This window comes from Phoca vitulina, unplaced genomic scaffold (assembly GCF_004348235.1).
Source record: "Phoca vitulina isolate PV1807 unplaced genomic scaffold, GSC_HSeal_1.0 scaffold9, whole genome shotgun sequence".
NCBI classification, from domain to species: domain Eukaryota; kingdom Metazoa; phylum Chordata; class Mammalia; order Carnivora; family Phocidae; genus Phoca; species Phoca vitulina.
In genome coordinates this window covers 62,295,043-62,312,787 of record NW_022589712.1, presented here as the reverse complement: position 1 = coordinate 62,312,787, position 17,745 = coordinate 62,295,043, and the positions used below count along the sequence as shown (strand labels likewise).

The 17,745-nt window shown below is 40.6% G+C and overlaps 1 protein-coding gene across 1 annotated transcript; it reads right to left on the bottom strand.

Moving 5' to 3' along the window:
• Window positions 1-8,681: 8,681 nt before the first annotated feature.
• Window positions 8,682-17,473, bottom strand: NDUFAF4 (NADH:ubiquinone oxidoreductase complex assembly factor 4). The gene is made up of 3 exons (XM_032408214.1): window positions 17,220-17,473; window positions 16,592-16,695; window positions 8,682-10,882 (listed from the first exon to the last, which is right to left on the bottom strand). Exons 1-3 carry the CDS (start codon window positions 17,428-17,430, stop codon window positions 10,595-10,597), a joined length of 603 nt encoding a protein of 200 aa, XP_032264105.1. The 5' UTR covers window positions 17,431-17,473; the 3' UTR covers window positions 8,682-10,594.
• Window positions 17,474-17,745: the final 272 nt, after the last annotated feature.

Genomic DNA, 17,745 nt, shown 5'->3' with positions numbered 1-17,745 from the left:
GATACTAAAAAAAGCTGTCATATAGGGTAATTGTGAAGATAAAATGAAATAAAGAATGTAAAGTACTCATACTATGCCTAGTAAATAATATACACAGCAACTATAAACTATGATAAAAATACCATTATTATTATCACCATTAGCATTACAAACTCAGTGCTTTATACATTTATAGTACTCTACAAAGGAATAAAAGGTTTTACTTTTGGGCTTCCCACAGATTATTCATTTTATAAAAATTTACCATCATCGGAGTTAGGTGGAAATCTCCCACATCAAAGTAACAAAGGTGGAAGCCATGCTACTGACAATAATTTTAAAGGAGTGCAGTTTTATCCTCTGTAAGTTCACAGGACAAGCAAAGGTGTGTAAACATACACACCCTTCTGTTTTAAATAGAAGTCCAACTGGAGAGATAATCATGCATCTGTAATAGGCATAATCTCCTCAAATACATAGCAATATACTAAGTCTTTAAAGCAATTTTGGATTTTAAAAGCAAATTGTTCTCCAGAACAAGTTAAATGTGTTACCAATACTTCCCTCAAACTAACAGTTTGCTGAGATAACTATTGCTTGCTTTCTTCTTAGAGATCACTTTAATTTAAATGATCTGCTTCTATCTAGTACTGCCAAAGACTAAAATCTCAAGTGATGGAGCCTGACTATATTACACTGTGTATCAAGTTAAATGTTTAAGAATTAATCTTTTCGGGGCACCTGGGTGGCTCAGTTGGTTAAGCATCTGACTCTTGGTTTCAGCGTGGGTCATGATCTCAGGGTCATGGGATCGAGCCCCATGTCAGGCTCTGCACTCAGCATGGAGTCTGCTTGAGATTCTCTCCCTCTGCCTCTGTTCCTCCCCCCACTTGTGGTCTCCCCGCGTTAAATAAATCAATCTAAAAAAATTAATCTTCTCTCCAATGTCTTACATCTCCTACTATCTCTCATGTTACCCCAAATCATTTGACATTCTTTTATAGGATTCTCTTTCCTTTTCATTGATTAAACTCTCAGTGAAACCACTTTATTTTATACTCATAAACTGTATGATAAATTCTGAAAAAAACTCAAAATTGTAGTAAAAGTTCATAAATCTGGGGACACTTGTGAAGTAACAAGGATTCAAATTTACAAAGCTGTAAAGAAAATAACAGCAAGAAAAAAATTTTGTCATAGGCCTAGAAACCAGTATTTTTAATCATTATCAGTTATGGTAGGGAAATGTATTAAAATGGTACATTGCTACGATGATGTGACTTTTGTTCTTCTATTGTGAAGATCGTGAAGATATTTATTTCTTGTTATTCTGATATATTCTCACAGGTAAGTAGGCAGTGGGGGAACTTCACTGGTGGGGAGATGAAACTGCGCATGTTTAAGTAACCTGTGAATCAGCGGCAGAAGCTGACATTTGAACACAGCGGCGCCTTGTGCATATGTCCATACCCTCTAATTCACGCATGAAAAATTACCACAGGTATTACATATGGGCTGTGACTATTTTCAAAGCACTAATAAGTCTCAGTGCTTTGAATTAGAAGCCGTAAGGCTAAAACTAGACCTGCTACTAATCTTATTTCTAAGGACAAAAGACTCTAAAATCTTGTAGCATTTCCAGGTAATTTTTAGGAAATTAAGTGCTGTTACAAGATGGGTGTAACATTGCGTGGTGAATCGGGGCATCAAGACCCTGAGTTCTACCCTCTGCTTTTAATTATTTGACTTTACACACCATACCTGAACCTGCAAAACGAAAAGAGTTGGACCTTATCCTAAGATACCACCCAGCACTAGAGGATGTTTCAATGGGCACTGCACCCAGTTATCATTAACAGAAATGTTAAGACTAAACGGCAGCATAAACTAAATTGAATTTTATGTAATGTAAAAGACACCAAGATCGAATTATGTCCCTAAAAAATAATTACATGCAGCTAAAATCTGACATAGGTCGGTGTTATGGGTTGAATTGTGTTCCCTCAAAATTCATGTGTCTAAATGGAATATTATGCAGCCATCAAAAGGAATGAGATCTTGCCATTTGCAATGACGTGGATGGAACTGGAGGGTATTATGCTGAGCGAAATAAGTCAAACAGAGAAAGACATGTATCATATGACCTCACTGATATGAGGAATTCTTAATCTCAGGAAACAAACTGAGGGTTGCTGGAGTGGGGGATGGGGTGGGAGGGATGGGGTGACTGGGTGATGGACACTGGGGAGGGTATGTGCTCTGGTAAGCGCTGTGAATCGTGCAAGACTGTTGAATCTCAGATCTGTACCTCTGAAACAAATAATGCAATATATGTTAAGAAAGAAAAAAAAAAAAAGAAGAAGAATGTAGCAGGAGGGGAAGAATGAAGGGGGGGAAATCGGAGGGGGAGACAAACCATGAGAGACGATGGACTCTGAAAAACAAACTGAGGGTTCTAGAGGGGAGGGGGGTGGGAGGATGGGTTAGCCTGGTGATGGATATTGAGGAGGGCACGTTCTGCATGGAGCACTGGGTGTTATGCACAAACAATGAATCATGGAACACTATATCTAAAACTAATGATGTAATGTATGGGGATTAACATAACAATAAAAAAATTTAAAAAAAAAATTTTAAAAAATTCATGTGTCTAAGACAGTCCTACCCTGTAGCACCTCAGAATGTGACCGTATTTGGAGAAAGGGCCTTCAAAGAGGCAATTAAGGTTAAGGGAGATTAGGGTGGGCCCCCATCCAATGTGCTGGTGTTCTTATAAAAAGAGGAGATTGGGACACAGACAGGTACAGAGGAAAGAGTTTGTGAAGACACAGGGAAAAGGCAGCTATCTTTAAGCTAAGGAGAGAGGCCCCAGAAGAAACAACCCTGCTCACACTTTGATCTCAGACTTCTAGACACCAGGACTGTGAGAAAATTTCTGTCCTTTAGGCTACCAGGTCTGTGGTACTCTGTTATGGCAGAGTCCTAACAAACCAGTCTAATCGGCTCTTCTATAGCAGCTATGGAATCAAAGGACTCGGATGTAGATAAATATAAATACTAGGTAAAAAAGGGCCATTAGGTAGCTAATGAAGTAGGAAGATCTGGGACTTTGCTAGAGGTCACACCTTCTCCGCAAACATGAAAGAACTCTCTCTCTCTCTGGATAGCATGTTTGGTCCCGCACAAAAGCCCCATAGTGAGTGTCACAGTGAGAGTCTCAGCCTACACTGCACCGGACACAGCCGTGCTCTGCAAGAAGAAATTAAAAATAGAAACAGTATCTACCAGCATAAGAAAATCAAAGCCACACAAAAGGCAAGTGCTTTCAATAGCCTCTCAAGAAAAGTGGAAGTGTGTTCACAGGGAGTGGGAAACCTGCCTGCAGTCACGAAACACACCTTAGAGCCAGAGGGACTGGGCTCTCTGGAAACTTCATTCTTTGATGAACTAATTACTTTTATATGATCCCCCCCCCCATAAATGGCAGCTTCCTTCTCCTTAGGACAATGGCATTAATTAAGGGAAATAAACCCTGCTCCAGAAGGTTCTCATCTCTCCCTTCTTTGAACTCCCATTGCATTGTGTTTATCCTTCTAAGGGCACTTATTAAAATTCTGCCCTGTAGTGGGGTAATTGGTACTCTTATCTGAACAGGAAGCAAGGGCTGTGTTGATTCCTTACCAGGACTCTTACCTCTGTACCCAGCTCAGTGATCGCACTCAATTAATACTCAGGAATAGTCATTCAACAGAATTGAACTAAATTACCATTCAGTAAACCACTGAGGTGTTATTTTGCACTTTGGGTCATAGGTAAATACATACATCAGTAGGAAACTTCATTGGAAAGGCTGGAGTTCACACAGAGAAAATCGTGAGAGATGAGTTTGGAGAGATTAAGCAGACTTGGAGCGCCTTATAATTTAATAAATTTGGATTTTATCCTAGGGCTGATGGGATGAATTTAAAGCAGGGGAGCAACAGTTTCTCATTTGCATTTTTGAAGAAAAAATCAGTCTGGATGCAGTTGGAAAACAAATTACAGAGAGTCATGACTGAGGCCGAAAGCTGAAGGGGGTGGGGTGGGGGGGGGGTGAGTTAGAGAACAGCCTGAGGTATCTGAGTTTTGCAGTCTTTGTAATTGAGAGACTAGTGGAATCACTGCCAAACCAGCCAACCAAAGTACAACTGGGCAAGAAAGGAAGATGAAGATGGCAACTTTGATTCTTAATTTTTTTTATTGAGGCATTAAGCATAATAAACTAAAATATGTAAAATACTTTATTTTGAAATGCACAGTTTGATGTATGTATTTGTACATATGTATATACTAATGCATTGTCCACCCAGGTCAAGACAGAGAATGCTTCTAGTACCTCTCATTCCCCTTCCTAGTCAGTATCTGATTAATTAAAAGGGAAGAAACAGTCATTTTACAGAGAAAATGGCAGATGCCACCTTCACCTAGCTATCAAAGTTAACACCATCAAAATGAGACAGATTGGCAGCAAGCCCTTCCTGATATGAGGCACTGCGCAGTGCATCATATCAGGAAGGGCAAAGATGGCAAGAAATTCTTTGACACTTTTCCCATAGGGAAGCATGGACTACGTATGTCCTCTACCCTTGAATCGCGGCAGGCTCTTTGACTGCTCTGACAAAGAGAATAAGGAGTGATGCTCTGACAATTCTTTCTTTGTCCTGCTAGGTTTGCTTTTGGAACCCCACCACTTGTGGCGCTACAGGAAGCCCAGGCCACATGGAGAGCTTGCCTATGGATGTTCTAATCCAGTCTTAATTGAACTTTTATCAGCTACCTGCCATAGGAGTGGGCCATCTTGGATGCCCAGCCCAGTTTAGCCTTCAGATGACACCAGCCCCAGCCACCACTGCATGAGATCCCAAGGGAGAACAGCCCAGCTAAGCTCCAACAATCTGCAAAACTATGAGACATTGTAACAAATTGTTTTAAGCTGCTAGGTGTTGAGATGGTTTGCTATGCAATAGCAACAGATAACTGAAATAGCAGCCAACACTGTGGAACTTTAAGCTCCATGAGACTTTATCTTCCCAGCTGCATCCCCAGCTTCTAGAATAGTACCTGGCACATCGTAGACAGATCAATAAATAATTGTGGTGAATGAATAAATAACTGAATAATTAGCAATATTATTGATTTGAGGAAATGACTTGAAAGGCCACTTTTAAAAAACTATTAAGCAAAGTTTAAATGTCTTCTTTTTGCTTAATAAGTTACCCGAGCAAGCAGAGAATGTTTTAAAAAAACAAAAATGTGCTATTAATCTTATATCTACATTCAGAAGTGGGTCACACATTTGACCTACCTAAAAGTGGGTCTCTTAAAAAAATAGAACGTGGCAACCTAAATATTTAAAGGCCTCATTAAGGATGTTGTTTTGAGGCTTTAAAATCTCTTAAATCTAGACCTTCAAAAAGTCTTTAATCTTACCTTTTGCTAGTCCTCCAGAAGTACCAGGGCCAGCAATAAAGGGAAAGGATGTAATAAAAAAAAATAACCTAAGAGGAGAAAAGGTACTCATTTTACTTTGGTGATGTGGTATTTCTGGGATATTTATAAAGCAAAAAATAATCTCTCTCTCTCTCTCTGCCTCTCTCCCTTTTCCTTCCCCTATCTCCCTCCCTCCCTTCCCCTCACTTCTTCTTTCTTTCAAATTTTAAGTGGTTTTTCCATTTCTAAGCTCCTTATCTGAACCAATAGCATCAGTTGCAGACCAGTACCAGCAGGAAGGCTAATACAGAAATGACTGAATAATGAACGGGTAACAGCCTAAGGAAAAATGAAGAGTTAACAAGAGTTGAATATTCTATGCAAGGGTTTCCCTACACTAATCTTAATAATAAGTGGGAGCCCGTTTGTATTGTTTTTTATTTGGGTAATTAAAAAGCAGCATCTGGGGCGCCTGGGTGGCTCAGTTGGTTAAGCGACTGCCTTCGGCTCAGGTCATGATCCTGGAGTCCCGGGATCGAGTCCCGCATCGGGCTCCCTGCTCAGTAGGGAGTCTGCTTCTCCCTCTGACCCTTCTCCCTCTCATGCTCTCTGTCTCTCATTCTCTCTCTCGCAAATAAATAAAATCTTAAAAAAAAAAATAAAAAAAAATAAAAAAAAAAAATAAAAAGCAGCATCTGTTTACATACTCATCACCTGTATGTGAAATCATAATACCACCTATTGAAAAAAAATAAAATGTTATACAAAAATACACCACTGTGTAATGATCATTATTGAAAAATGAAAGGAAATTACAGATAATTCTAAAATAAAATAATCATCATTACATAGTTCAGTTAAATTATTGCACAATTTGTATTATGCTTATCTCAAAATGCAGGAAGACATTTAAAGAAAAATTTGGCTATGATATTTCCCATACATAGGTGTTTCAAACTATACTAAAATAGCAAAATTGCTCAAAATCATTATCTATAAACGGAATTTTTACTACCAAACATACATGTATTAAATTTAATCAATACTTATCTTTCTGAAATAAAAGAGAAAGGCCTGAGGCTTATTTTAGAAATCCATAAAACATTGTTTATTTTTTTCCTCAGTGGCCCCCTCTATTCCCAGGTCTGGCTATCAGTAAACAATCCTTCACTTCACCTACATCCTCTTATTAGCTCACTCGCTTTGGATCCATAAGCAGACTATATGGTCAGTCAGGTAGCACTGTCGTGGTTTTCCTCTTTCAAAATTAGATGAACTCTTCCAAAGGTTATATTCCCTCGCACAACTGAGAAATTTTCCTGCTCATCAAGACTGTGCACTGTGATCTATTTCCTTTCATGTCAGGCATTACTACTCAACTCCCAAGTCCTGGTTTATCCCATTTTGACTAAATTCCTGATCCCAAATTATTCATCTTTATAATGACCCACCTGTTGGCTCTTTTCCCCACAGGAAGCAAAAAGGAAGCAATTTACCTACTATATACTTTACACCAACACAGTAAAAACTTACAGAATCTCCTGTTTGCTCAGGATTCTGTTCTTCTAACTGGTGAGCCAGTCTTCTACAACCGTACTCACCTGTGTTCCCGAGACACAGTTCTGTTGGAGCACCAACAATGACAAAGAAAGACCACGGAATTAGTGACCCAAATGCTCTGAATGTAAAGCTTTCGTTTTTATATGGGGATTTAGATCTAAGTGCTTCTGATATTTCATCTTTTCTCCTAACAAGTAACTCAGTCCTATTATTCCTAAAGCAGAAGAAATGGAGTATCCAGATAAACAGATATTCCTTCTCTCAAAGTGTTTAATGGATTGGTCTTTGTCAGGACAAACAAGATAGAGTAGCTATCAAGCAATGAGTGATGGCTATTTAAGATGCATAAAGCTCCTTTAATCCTTTATATGTGCTCATTTCTTAAAGATTTTCAACTTGTACCCGACAAACTATCTTCGAGCACGGCCCCAGTTCAGGGTGCTTAGAGCTGCTTCAGTTCAATACCTCGTTATGCATACAGAAGCTTCCTAATCACACCACCACTAATTGTCCAGGGCCCCACACTCTTTTTCTTGGGATTATGGGTGTTTAAGGGCATGGAGTAGATATGGAGGGGATGTCCATGAGAGGGGCCATTCCTGAGTGGTTAATGGTGAGATGCCCTTCAAGACCTCCTGTTAGTGCCTTTTGTGGTTAGGATGACCACACCTCCTAGTTTATCTAAGACATTCTAGTTTATGCTATCATCCCTACTGTCCTAATGCAATTGATGCCCTTTTCACTTTCAAGTGTCCCAGCTTGGGAATAAATGATATGGAAACCCTGTTTATCGTAGAACTTTGCCACATCTACCCACTTGGGCAGCTCTTATCGGCTCTCTGGACCTCAGTCCTCCTCCTGCCCACCCAATAATTAACGTTCCTCCTCTCCTAACCTTTTTAATGCCAAATCTTTTCATCTCCAGGAATTCTTTCCTCTTCCCCTCTTCATGCTCTGGAAAGCTTCTCTCCTTCAAAGCCACCCTATCTCCTGCTCCTTCCTTTTCTTCACAATAACCTTATGTCCAGACATTGTGGTTATTCAATCTGCACAGATGGTCAGCTCACACTGAACAGTCTGCTGCCACACTAGTCATTAAGTATTTTTTAAAAACATCCCTGACCTAGAGCTCATCAACAAAGGCATCTTATTAAACCAGTCTGTCACAGCACAGAGGGCCCAGACATGTTGTTCAATGATTCTCACATACAGCGGGCACTGAGTAGTCCCGCACCTTGAGCGCCATCACTTAATCCTTACAGTCCCAGAGGGGTAACGCAGTAGAGCATTTAAGAGCACAGGGTTTTGAAAATAACCTATTAAGGTTTAAATCCAGGTTCCTACACTTACTAGGTAATCTTTGAAGTTTAGATCTTTGTGCTTCAATTTCCCCTGTAAAATATGGTTTATAGTACTTCTCTTCCTACTATTTTATTTGAGAGAGAGAGAGAGAGTGAGAGAGAACATGAGAGGGGAGAGGGTCAGAGGGAGTAGCAGATTCCCCGCTGCACAGGGAGCCCAGTGCGGGACTTGATCCCGGCACTCAGGGATCATGACCTGAGCCAAAGGCAGTCACTTAACCAACTGAGCCACCTAGGCGCCCCAGTCATTGCTTTTAAGATGTTCTCAATTATTACCCATTTCACTTCCGAGATCACATGGCTAATGGCAATGCTGAGATCTACACCCAGGTTTTCTGAATCTAAACTCCATGCTTTCTGTGACATCACTACTACCCAAGCGCTCTCCATACAATAAAGAGCAGTGAAAGACCAATAAAAGACTTGGGAAGTACTTTATTTGATCATGTGACACCATATAACAGCCAGATTTACAGAAGCCTAACCACAGTATAGATTTGAATAGGGAAGATGGCTCAGAAATAGCAGTCTTTAATTCAAGTACTGACCTTTATTTGATAAAGTAAAACAGTTTTGATGACTAATTTACGAGAGTTTTAAAATGCAATTTTACAGTTGTTTTCTTAAAAGAACTACTGTTTTGAACCACAATAAACAAGGTACAGTTTATTCACATAAAGAAACTGCCGTTGAAAACATGTTTAAAAATTCCCGTCTCAGCCCATTTTTCCCTTCTCAGCATTGCAAATGCTTCATTCCATCATCATGCTGAATTCCTCAGCATCTTCCATACCATTTCCAAAGGAATCCCTGGGAAGTAGCAAATGTCTGCCTTCCTTTAGAAAGACACAGATAACCTGGAATTTTTCTTACCACATTCTCCAATGTTCCTACAACTTGCATTTTCTGCTCTTCTGAAATAAGCTTCTTTTTGGCACAGCAGGAAAAAACATGCCACGAGGAATCTGAAAACCTAGATTCTGGGCCCAGCTATGTCATAAACTAGAGAATAATCCTAAACAAGTCATGAAACCTCCCCAGCCCTCTGTTCTTAACTGAAAAAATAAGTCATATTCTTTCAGTCCTTTATTATCATTTATCCTCACAGTAACCGTTAGATTTAAATAAGGCAGCATTATACTCATTTCATAGAGGAAATTCAGTCTCAAAGAGGTTACACAATCTACCCAAGATCCCACAGGTGGTAATACGACACAGCTAAACTTAGATGATCTCACTCAAGACCCTAGTACTGGTACACACTGTACTCATAAGTTGGTTCAATGGATGAAGCAGCAATTTCCCAGGTCCCTTCCAATGTTCAAATTTTAAACTTCTTGCAATTTTTTCCTCTCTTTCAACCAGCATTTAAATTAGAAAACATATATATAATTCGTCACTAAATTTCATTTACCATGGTTCTGTGATTTAACCCTTCTTTACAATTTTCCTTTATTTCTATATTAAATCCAGAGAAGTGACTTTTTTTCTGATAGCTCCCACAACTGCCTGCCTCTCTGAAAGCTTTTGGATCTACCTGCTGTCAAAACAGAGATTGCTAAAATTTTGTAAATACCAATTCCTTTTTATAATTTTAAGAAGTTATTCCATACTTAAATAAAACAGTTCAAAACAAGAGAAGTCCTCGCTCTTATTCCCTGTAATAATAAAATGTATTTTTTATTGATTTTGTATCCACTTTCCTGTCTGCTTTCATTTGGGAAATACTGTTATCCTACCTCACAGTCAAGTCTCCCTCTCCCTAACAAGAAAATATCACAGTCCTAAGAGTTAGGAAAACTCTTACTTTCACAATTCCATAGGAAGAATAAATTAACCACCTAAATTGGACGGTGAAACTTTGAATGTTAAATGAGAGATTCGGGACATTTCCCAAGAGGCCATATGACCAGTCTAAAAGCTGATGATATGATTTGCCTAAAATTACACTTTAAGTTTTTTATCATAAATTTATATATGTGCTGATTAGTCTTGCTGATATTACATATGAACATATACCTAAACCAAATTAAACTTCACAAGAAACAAAATTCATTCTATCAGCAATCCTGAAAATTCAGCAAAGCCCAATAAATAGTACGCTCTCCCAAGAAGGGAGCTTTAAACATTCAGTGATTTGTATAATTTAACATGCTGAAAATGAGAAACTAAACAGGGCATGGGAACGGGGACTACATATAGGAAAAGTAATTTCAAAATTTTCTTCATTTTGATGGTATCGCTTTCTTGTCTTCAGGAGGGAAGATTCTGACTTCAAAAGTAACAAAATATTTGAGAAGGGATTTTACATCTTTCTGTTCTAGATAGTATTCTTCTGCTATTTTCTCAGCAGTCCATGTTTCTGGATAAAGTTTATGATTATTGAGAAGTGTCAATGCCTCTACAATGGAAATTTTGCCTTTGGGAATGTTCTTGATACTCATCATGTTAAAGTCACGGCCTTTTGCCAATCTGAACTCCTTCGGCTCTTGACGTGTTCCACCATCTTTTACCTAGTATCAAAAACAAAAACAAAAGTCTTTCAAGACAAGAGAGAGAAAAGATTTGACATCGACTTCCACGCTTCTCAAATCCCCACTACTTCAAATAAATACTACACATGCTTCTCCAAACTACATTTTCTCATTACAATGACACATAGTTTGATGGTACTTTTGCCCCATTGCCATTACATAACTATAGCTCAATCACCATTAAGAAATTTAGGTAGTTCTAGAAAATAACAACTGAACGTATACCATCCACTCATCGCATTATTTCATGTATATTAAAGAACAACAAAGGGGCGCCTGGGTGGCTCAGTCGGTTAAGCAGCTGCCTTCGGCTCAGGTCATGATCCCAGGATCGAACCCCACGTCAGGCTCCTTCCTCAGCGGGGAGCCTCCTTCTCCCTCTCCCTCTGCTTGCCACTCCACCTGCTTGTGCTCTCCCTCTCTATCAAAGAAATAAATAAAATCTTTAAAAAAAAAAAAAAAGAACAAAAATGAATAGATTAGATTAAAACTGCCTTACAAGGGCAGAATTCTGATGCTGCCCTAAGAGCTTACTCGAAAATCTCCACTCCATTTCCTAGTTTTGTATTTCATATCCAATGCCTCCAAACACCTTAAATGAATTCAAATATTGCTAGAGATCGTGCCTCTTGAGAGAAAATAAACTTGTGCTTCCAATACCCAACAGACCCAAAACAACATATGCATACCCATCTTTCCATCTGTCTGTCCCAACCAAGTGCAATCCTTGCATTGTGCTCTGTGTGTTGTTCATTACTTGGCCATGCCAATCATTCCTTTTTCCTTTTTCTTTCAACTGCACCCTGCCTACTGCTGCTATTTGGTCAAAATATAAAAATGCTGTAATTCACTACCTTTTAAAAATGCCCACCAAGGGATGCCTGGGTGGCTCAGTCGTTAAGCGTCTGCCTTTGGCTCAGGTCATGATCCCAGGGTGCTGGGATCCAGCTCTGCGTCGGGCTCCCTGCTCAGCAGGAAGCCTGTTTCTCCCTCTCCCACTCCCCCTGCTTGTGTTCCCTCTCTCACTGTGTCTCTATCAAATAAATAAATAAAATCTTAAAAAAAAAAAAATGCCCACCAAACCTGAACCAACACTTCTTTTATGGCCAGTTTCCTTCTTAGTTGAGCCTTCAAGATAACTGATTATTTGTGATCTCCAACCCAGGATTAGATCTCAATGCAGAGGACAATTTTTAGGCTTTATGTGAACTCACGACAGCATCTGATGCTGTTGACCACCCAATACACCCATAATCATCTCTCCCTTTGGTTTCCATGACACTCCTCTCCTAGGTTTCCATCTGTCTCTCCAGTGGCTCCTTCTTTCTTCTTGTAGACTGTTTTCCTTCAGCTGCCCCCTGAAGGTCAGCGTGCTCCAAATTCTGGCCCAGGCCCTCTTTTTACTGTTTACATTCTACTGAAATAATCCCACATACCCCTTGGACTTCATTACTACCTACATGTTAATAACTTTCAAAGGTGATCTCAAACCTAGACCTTTCTTCTTACTTACAGATCTAAATTCCCAAATGCCTAATGGGCATCTTTACTTGGATAACCTACAAGCACCTCAATGGGGCACCTGGGTGGCTCAGTTGGTTGAGCATCCAACTCTTGACTTCGGCTCAGGCTGGGATCTCAGGGTTGTGAAATCCAGCCCCACACATTGAGCTCTGCACTCAGCAGGGAGTCGGCTTGAGGATTCTCTCTCTCTCTCTCCCCCTCCCCCTGCTCACACATGTGCATGTGTGTTCTCTCTCTCTCAGAAAAAACTAAAAAATATTTTTAAAAATTTTTTAAATCTACAATCACCTCAAAATCAACATAAAACTGAACTTAACCCTTTCCTCTGAAAATCCAATTCTATCCCCATATTCTCCATCTCCCGTGACCAGTATCACTTCCCTCCATATCCCATTCCAAAACTTAAAGCTTCTGTTATACTTGACATCTCCCTCTCCCTCACAATCAATGACCAAATCCTGTTGATATGACTACTACTTTTTTTTTTTTTTTAAGATTTTATTTATTTATTTGACACAGAGAAAGAGCAAGCACAAGCAGGGGGAGCTGCAGGCAGAAGCAGAAGCAGGCTCCCCGCTGAGCAGGGAGCCCGATGAGGGACTTGATCCCAGGACGCTGGGATCATGACCTGAGCCAAAGGCAGACGCTTAACCAACTAAGGTTAAGGCGCCCCTTGATAGTGACTTCTAAGTCCCTCTTGAACCCATATTCACTTCTCTCCCTGTCACGACATCACCCTAGTCCAAGCCAATGAATCTTGTGGGAACGGCTACAAAAGCCTCCCAAATGGTGTCCTATGACTGCATAAAATGCATTTTGTTCCCTCCCAGCCCATTCTGAAGCCAATCTGAGGTGAAACTCTTCAAAGACTTCCCACTGTCCTCAAGATAAAATGCAAATTCCTTAGCACAACAAATAATGACTTTCATGACTGGGTCCCTATTACCTCCATCCTATCCCATTTCTCCCAAATGTATTGCTCACACCTTCCCCTGACTGTAATGAACTCTAACTGTTCTTAAAGGCATCACACACTCCTACCTTTATACTGTTAACTTTGATTTGAAACACTCTTCCCAACTTCTTCACTTTCCAAAACTCAAAGCTTCTCTTAACTTTATATTCCCAGGTAATCCTTCTTCTACTCCATATCTACTTTTATTCAAATTTCCCTTCTGATTAATACTAAATACTGAAATTATGGCACTTAAAAAAACGATAAAATTCAACATCCTCTCTTGATTAAAAAACTCTTAGCATATTAAAGTCTCAAATGTGATAGAAGTATTTTTTAATCAGAAACCTTATCATTTTATTATAATTAATGCTGAAACACCAGAGGCACCCTATCTAAAGGCAGAATAGGACAGAATACCAACTTTCACTGCTATGTTAATGCTACAAACAATAAAAGTAGTATAAATATTAGAAAGGAAAATTGTAATTCTATGCAGATGATAGAGATTATCTTCAGAAAAATAACAGAATCAACCGTAAAACTAATAATAACTTCGCAATGTGGGTAGCTGCAATACAAAAATTACTCATTTTTTGACATACTGGCAATAAATAGTTTAAAAACTTAGGGTGAAAAAAGATCCTACAGTAACAGCTTTCCCTCTATCCCCCAAAGATTCAATAATACAAAGATGCTAATTCTCAAATTAACCTATACATTCCAATTACACTCAGAATCCAAATCAGACTTATTAAAGAACGGGACAATTTGAGGGGCGCCTGGGTGGCTCAGTCAGTTAAGCATCTGACTCTTGATTTCGGCTCAGGTGATGATCTCAGGGTTGTGAGATGAGCCTTGCATAGAGCTCTGCACTCAGGGAGGAGTCTGCTTGAGAAATGCCACCCCCAAGCCCCCCCATACCGCACCCCCCCCCCGCCCTGCGCATAAGCACACGCATGTGCGCTCTCAAATAAATATTTTTTTTTAAAGATTTTATTTATTTATTTGACAGAGAGAGACACAGCGAGAGAGGGAACACAAGCAGAGGGAGAGGGAGAAGCAGGCCTCCCGTTGAGCAGGGAGCCCAATAGGGGGCTCGATACCAGGACCCTGGGATCGTGAGCTGAGCTGAAGGCAGACACTTAACGACTGAGCCAACCAGGCGCCCCTCAAATAAATAAATCTTTTTGATTAACTAATTAAAGAACCTGACAATGTGATTCTCAAGTTCATCTGGGGGGAAAAAAAAGTGTGACAAGAGCCATGAAACTTTTGGGGAAAAAGATATCAAGACACATTACAAAGCTCCATTAATTAACATAATATGATCCTAGTGTCAAAATAGAAAAATAACTAGAACTGATGAATCCATAAACAGGCTTGTATGTATTAGTATTTAAGTGAGTGGAGAAAAGACTGGGTTATTCAATAAATTGTATTTAGACAACTGACCATCTAGGAGAAAAGATCTCCACACACCAAACACTACATTTATTGCCAAATAAAGATTTTAATATAAAATATACAGTCATAAAAGTACTGAAAGAAAATACAGAAAACCATTTTCATGTTAGAGTTGAGTCCAGACTTCCAATACCATGAAGAACAAAAAGGCCAACATATTTGACGGAATTCTGAATAGCAGTAAGTTAAAAAGCCACACAAAAATAAATTATTTCACATGATATCACTAATGTCTAGAGACATCACAGATCATTAAGAAAACGAGGAACTACCCAAAAGAGAAAAGGGGACAAAACATAAATAGGTACTTCAACTTCTTCATTGTCGTTCCCCCCGCCATGAGTCTTTTTAGACTTTTCCTAATACCCCCCATAAAATTTTAATACCGCTGTGTATCTATGTATTGTATCTAGGTAACTGTACTTGTAAAAACTGTTAAATTTTTTTCACTCCCCAAGGGCCAATCTTTGAATGCATGATTTAGTATAGCATGAGAAACAACAGTTGGAAGTATTATTCAACACCTGTTACTGATGGAAGTATTCAACACAAAGAACATGAACATCAACACTTCTTTTTTATGGGAACATCTGGTGATAAATGAACCCTATAAATGCTATTACACGCAACAACTCACAGACCTTATTTTACATGAACTTTATTTCACTTATCTAATGAAAATTATATTAATAACTCTATCTGCGCAAACAGTATTGCCTATGTAGACAAGAGTACCAGAGAACTTTAGAATGGAAAGAAATCTGGGAGTTGTCATTGGCACTTCTCTCTCCTTTAATCAAACTCTTCCCCCTCCTTAGAACGTGCCTGCCCCAACAAACTCATCTAGTTAACTCAGACTCATCCTTCAGGCTGGGGCTTAAATGTCACTTTCTCGGGCGCCTGGGTGGCTCAGTTGGTTAAGCGACTGCCTTCGGCTCAGGTCATGATCCTGGAGTCCCAGGATCGAGTCCCACATTGGGTTCCCTGCTCGGCGGGGGGTCTGCTTCTCCCTCTGACCCTCTTCCCTCTCGTGCTGTCTCTCATTCTCTCTCTCAAATAAATAAATAAAATCTTTAAAAAAAAAAAAAAAAAGTCACTTTCTCAGAAGCCACCCCGTCCAATCACAAACAGGTCCCTCTGATGTACTCACAGTGCCTATACTTGTCCTTCACAGACATATCAGTAATTATGTACTTACAGTTGCTCATCTGTTTAATCTCTGTGTCCCTCACAATATTCTAAGCACTGAGAGCAAGGAGTAGGTCTGCTTTGTTCATAACTATATACAAAGCACTTGTGCGTGGCATTTATATACGGATTTACATATAGGTTCCGATTCCCAATGTATTCCATAATCTCCCAATTTTTACATTTCCTAACTGAATATATCTTTAAAAAACAAAAACAAAAAAACAAACACCAACAACACAACACTAAAGGAATCCCTCAGATTAGAACGAAACTCAATCCACTTAAGGATAAGAAAACAGTATTAAAGCTTTCCTTTGGTGACTCAAATGACAACCACTAGAAGTACTTTACCAAATCCTATAAATTGTGAAATAATATCACCACTATGCTTAAGTTTTGCCAATGCACTGTAATCTGGTCACAACTACATTGACAATTTTAAACATGCAGAGCACTCACTGTCTTTTACTACCTACCACACTTCTCTTGATCCTTTTCCTGGAGCACAAAAAAGTTAAATTACTTATCTGCTGAATTAAAACACACACTACCTGCACAGAAGACACCGGATCTTTGGAATCAACATACACATCTTTTAGTAACGACAGCAGTTTGTCATCTTTTCTAGCAATTTCTCCCTTAATTTCTGGATGGCCTACGAAAAGAAAAAGAATGTCACAATATTAAAACCAAAGAAAATTTCCTCTAAGATCCTAACACAACGCAAGACAGCCACTTTTAATTTTTTGTTTAATAAACAATCACTCGGACAAGACGGGAAGTACTGTACATGTAAATCAAAATGCTAGGTCGGGCTCGGCGTCCATCGTTCTGTGAAGACACCCAGAGAGCACTTCCGAGGAACATGATCCCTTCCATTTTGGGATTCCCTGCAGCGAGTCGGTAGACAGTAAAGAGCCTCCAGGGGCCGGGGCAGCTGGGGCAGCGGCCGCCGTCTCCGGAACTACCAAATGGGCGGAGCCGTCACTCCACCGCGGGCGCCCTGGGACTCTCTCAATGTCACGGCCTGGGGGCTCCACCTTGCCGCGCTCTGCTGACGAGTCATTGCCGCCGACCCCGGTTACCCCTGCCACGGGACCAAGATCCCCCGGCGCGGAACCGCCCAGCCCGCCCCGGGAGCCCGCGCGCGGAGTTCCGACGTGCCCTTGCACCACTTACAGCTCATCTGCTCTCGCAGAAGGCTCTTGGTGGAGGGGTGCCTGGGAGCGGGAGAGGGCTTCATCTTGCTGATTTCCCGTTCCGCCCGGTTCTCTAGGTTGAAATTCCTGATTGCGCGAGACACCGAGGCCCCCATCTCCTTACAACATGATGTTCTCTCCTTCTCGCTGCACGTGGGAAAACACCGGCGCTGGCGACCTCCGGGACGCATCGAGCATGCGCACTGTGGGGTCGACCCGGCTGCCCGCCGGAAAATGAACGCTAAATGCGCGCGGCTCGCCCCCTAGCGGTCGGGAGGGCGCACGCCGCGTCTCCGCCCTGAGCGTGTCAAAGGGAGCGCCTCCCTTGTGGGCGCGAGGTTTGCCCCCAACTTTGGCCGCTTTCCGCGAGAGGACGCGGGGCTTAGGCTCCGACCCGGGCGGTTCTCACCCCTGCAGACTCCGGCACTCCGGCGGTAAGCTTTAGAACAGTGCCGGGCCAGGCCTCACCTCAGACTTTGGGATTTAATTCCCCCGGAGTGAGCACC

Coding starts and splice junctions, on each gene's coding strand:
- NDUFAF4 (XM_032408214.1), bottom strand. CDS start 17,430: ATGCGTCCCGGAGGTCGCCAGCGCCGGTGTTTTCCCACGTGCAGCGAG. Junction 16,696..17,219: donor TCTGCGAGAGCAGATGAGCT/GTAAGTGGTGCA, acceptor TTCTTTTCGTAG/GCCATCCAGAAATTAAGGGA. Junction 10,883..16,591: donor ATCCGGTGTCTTCTGTGCAG/GTAGTGTGTGTT, acceptor TTTTGATACTAG/GTAAAAGATGGTGGAACACG.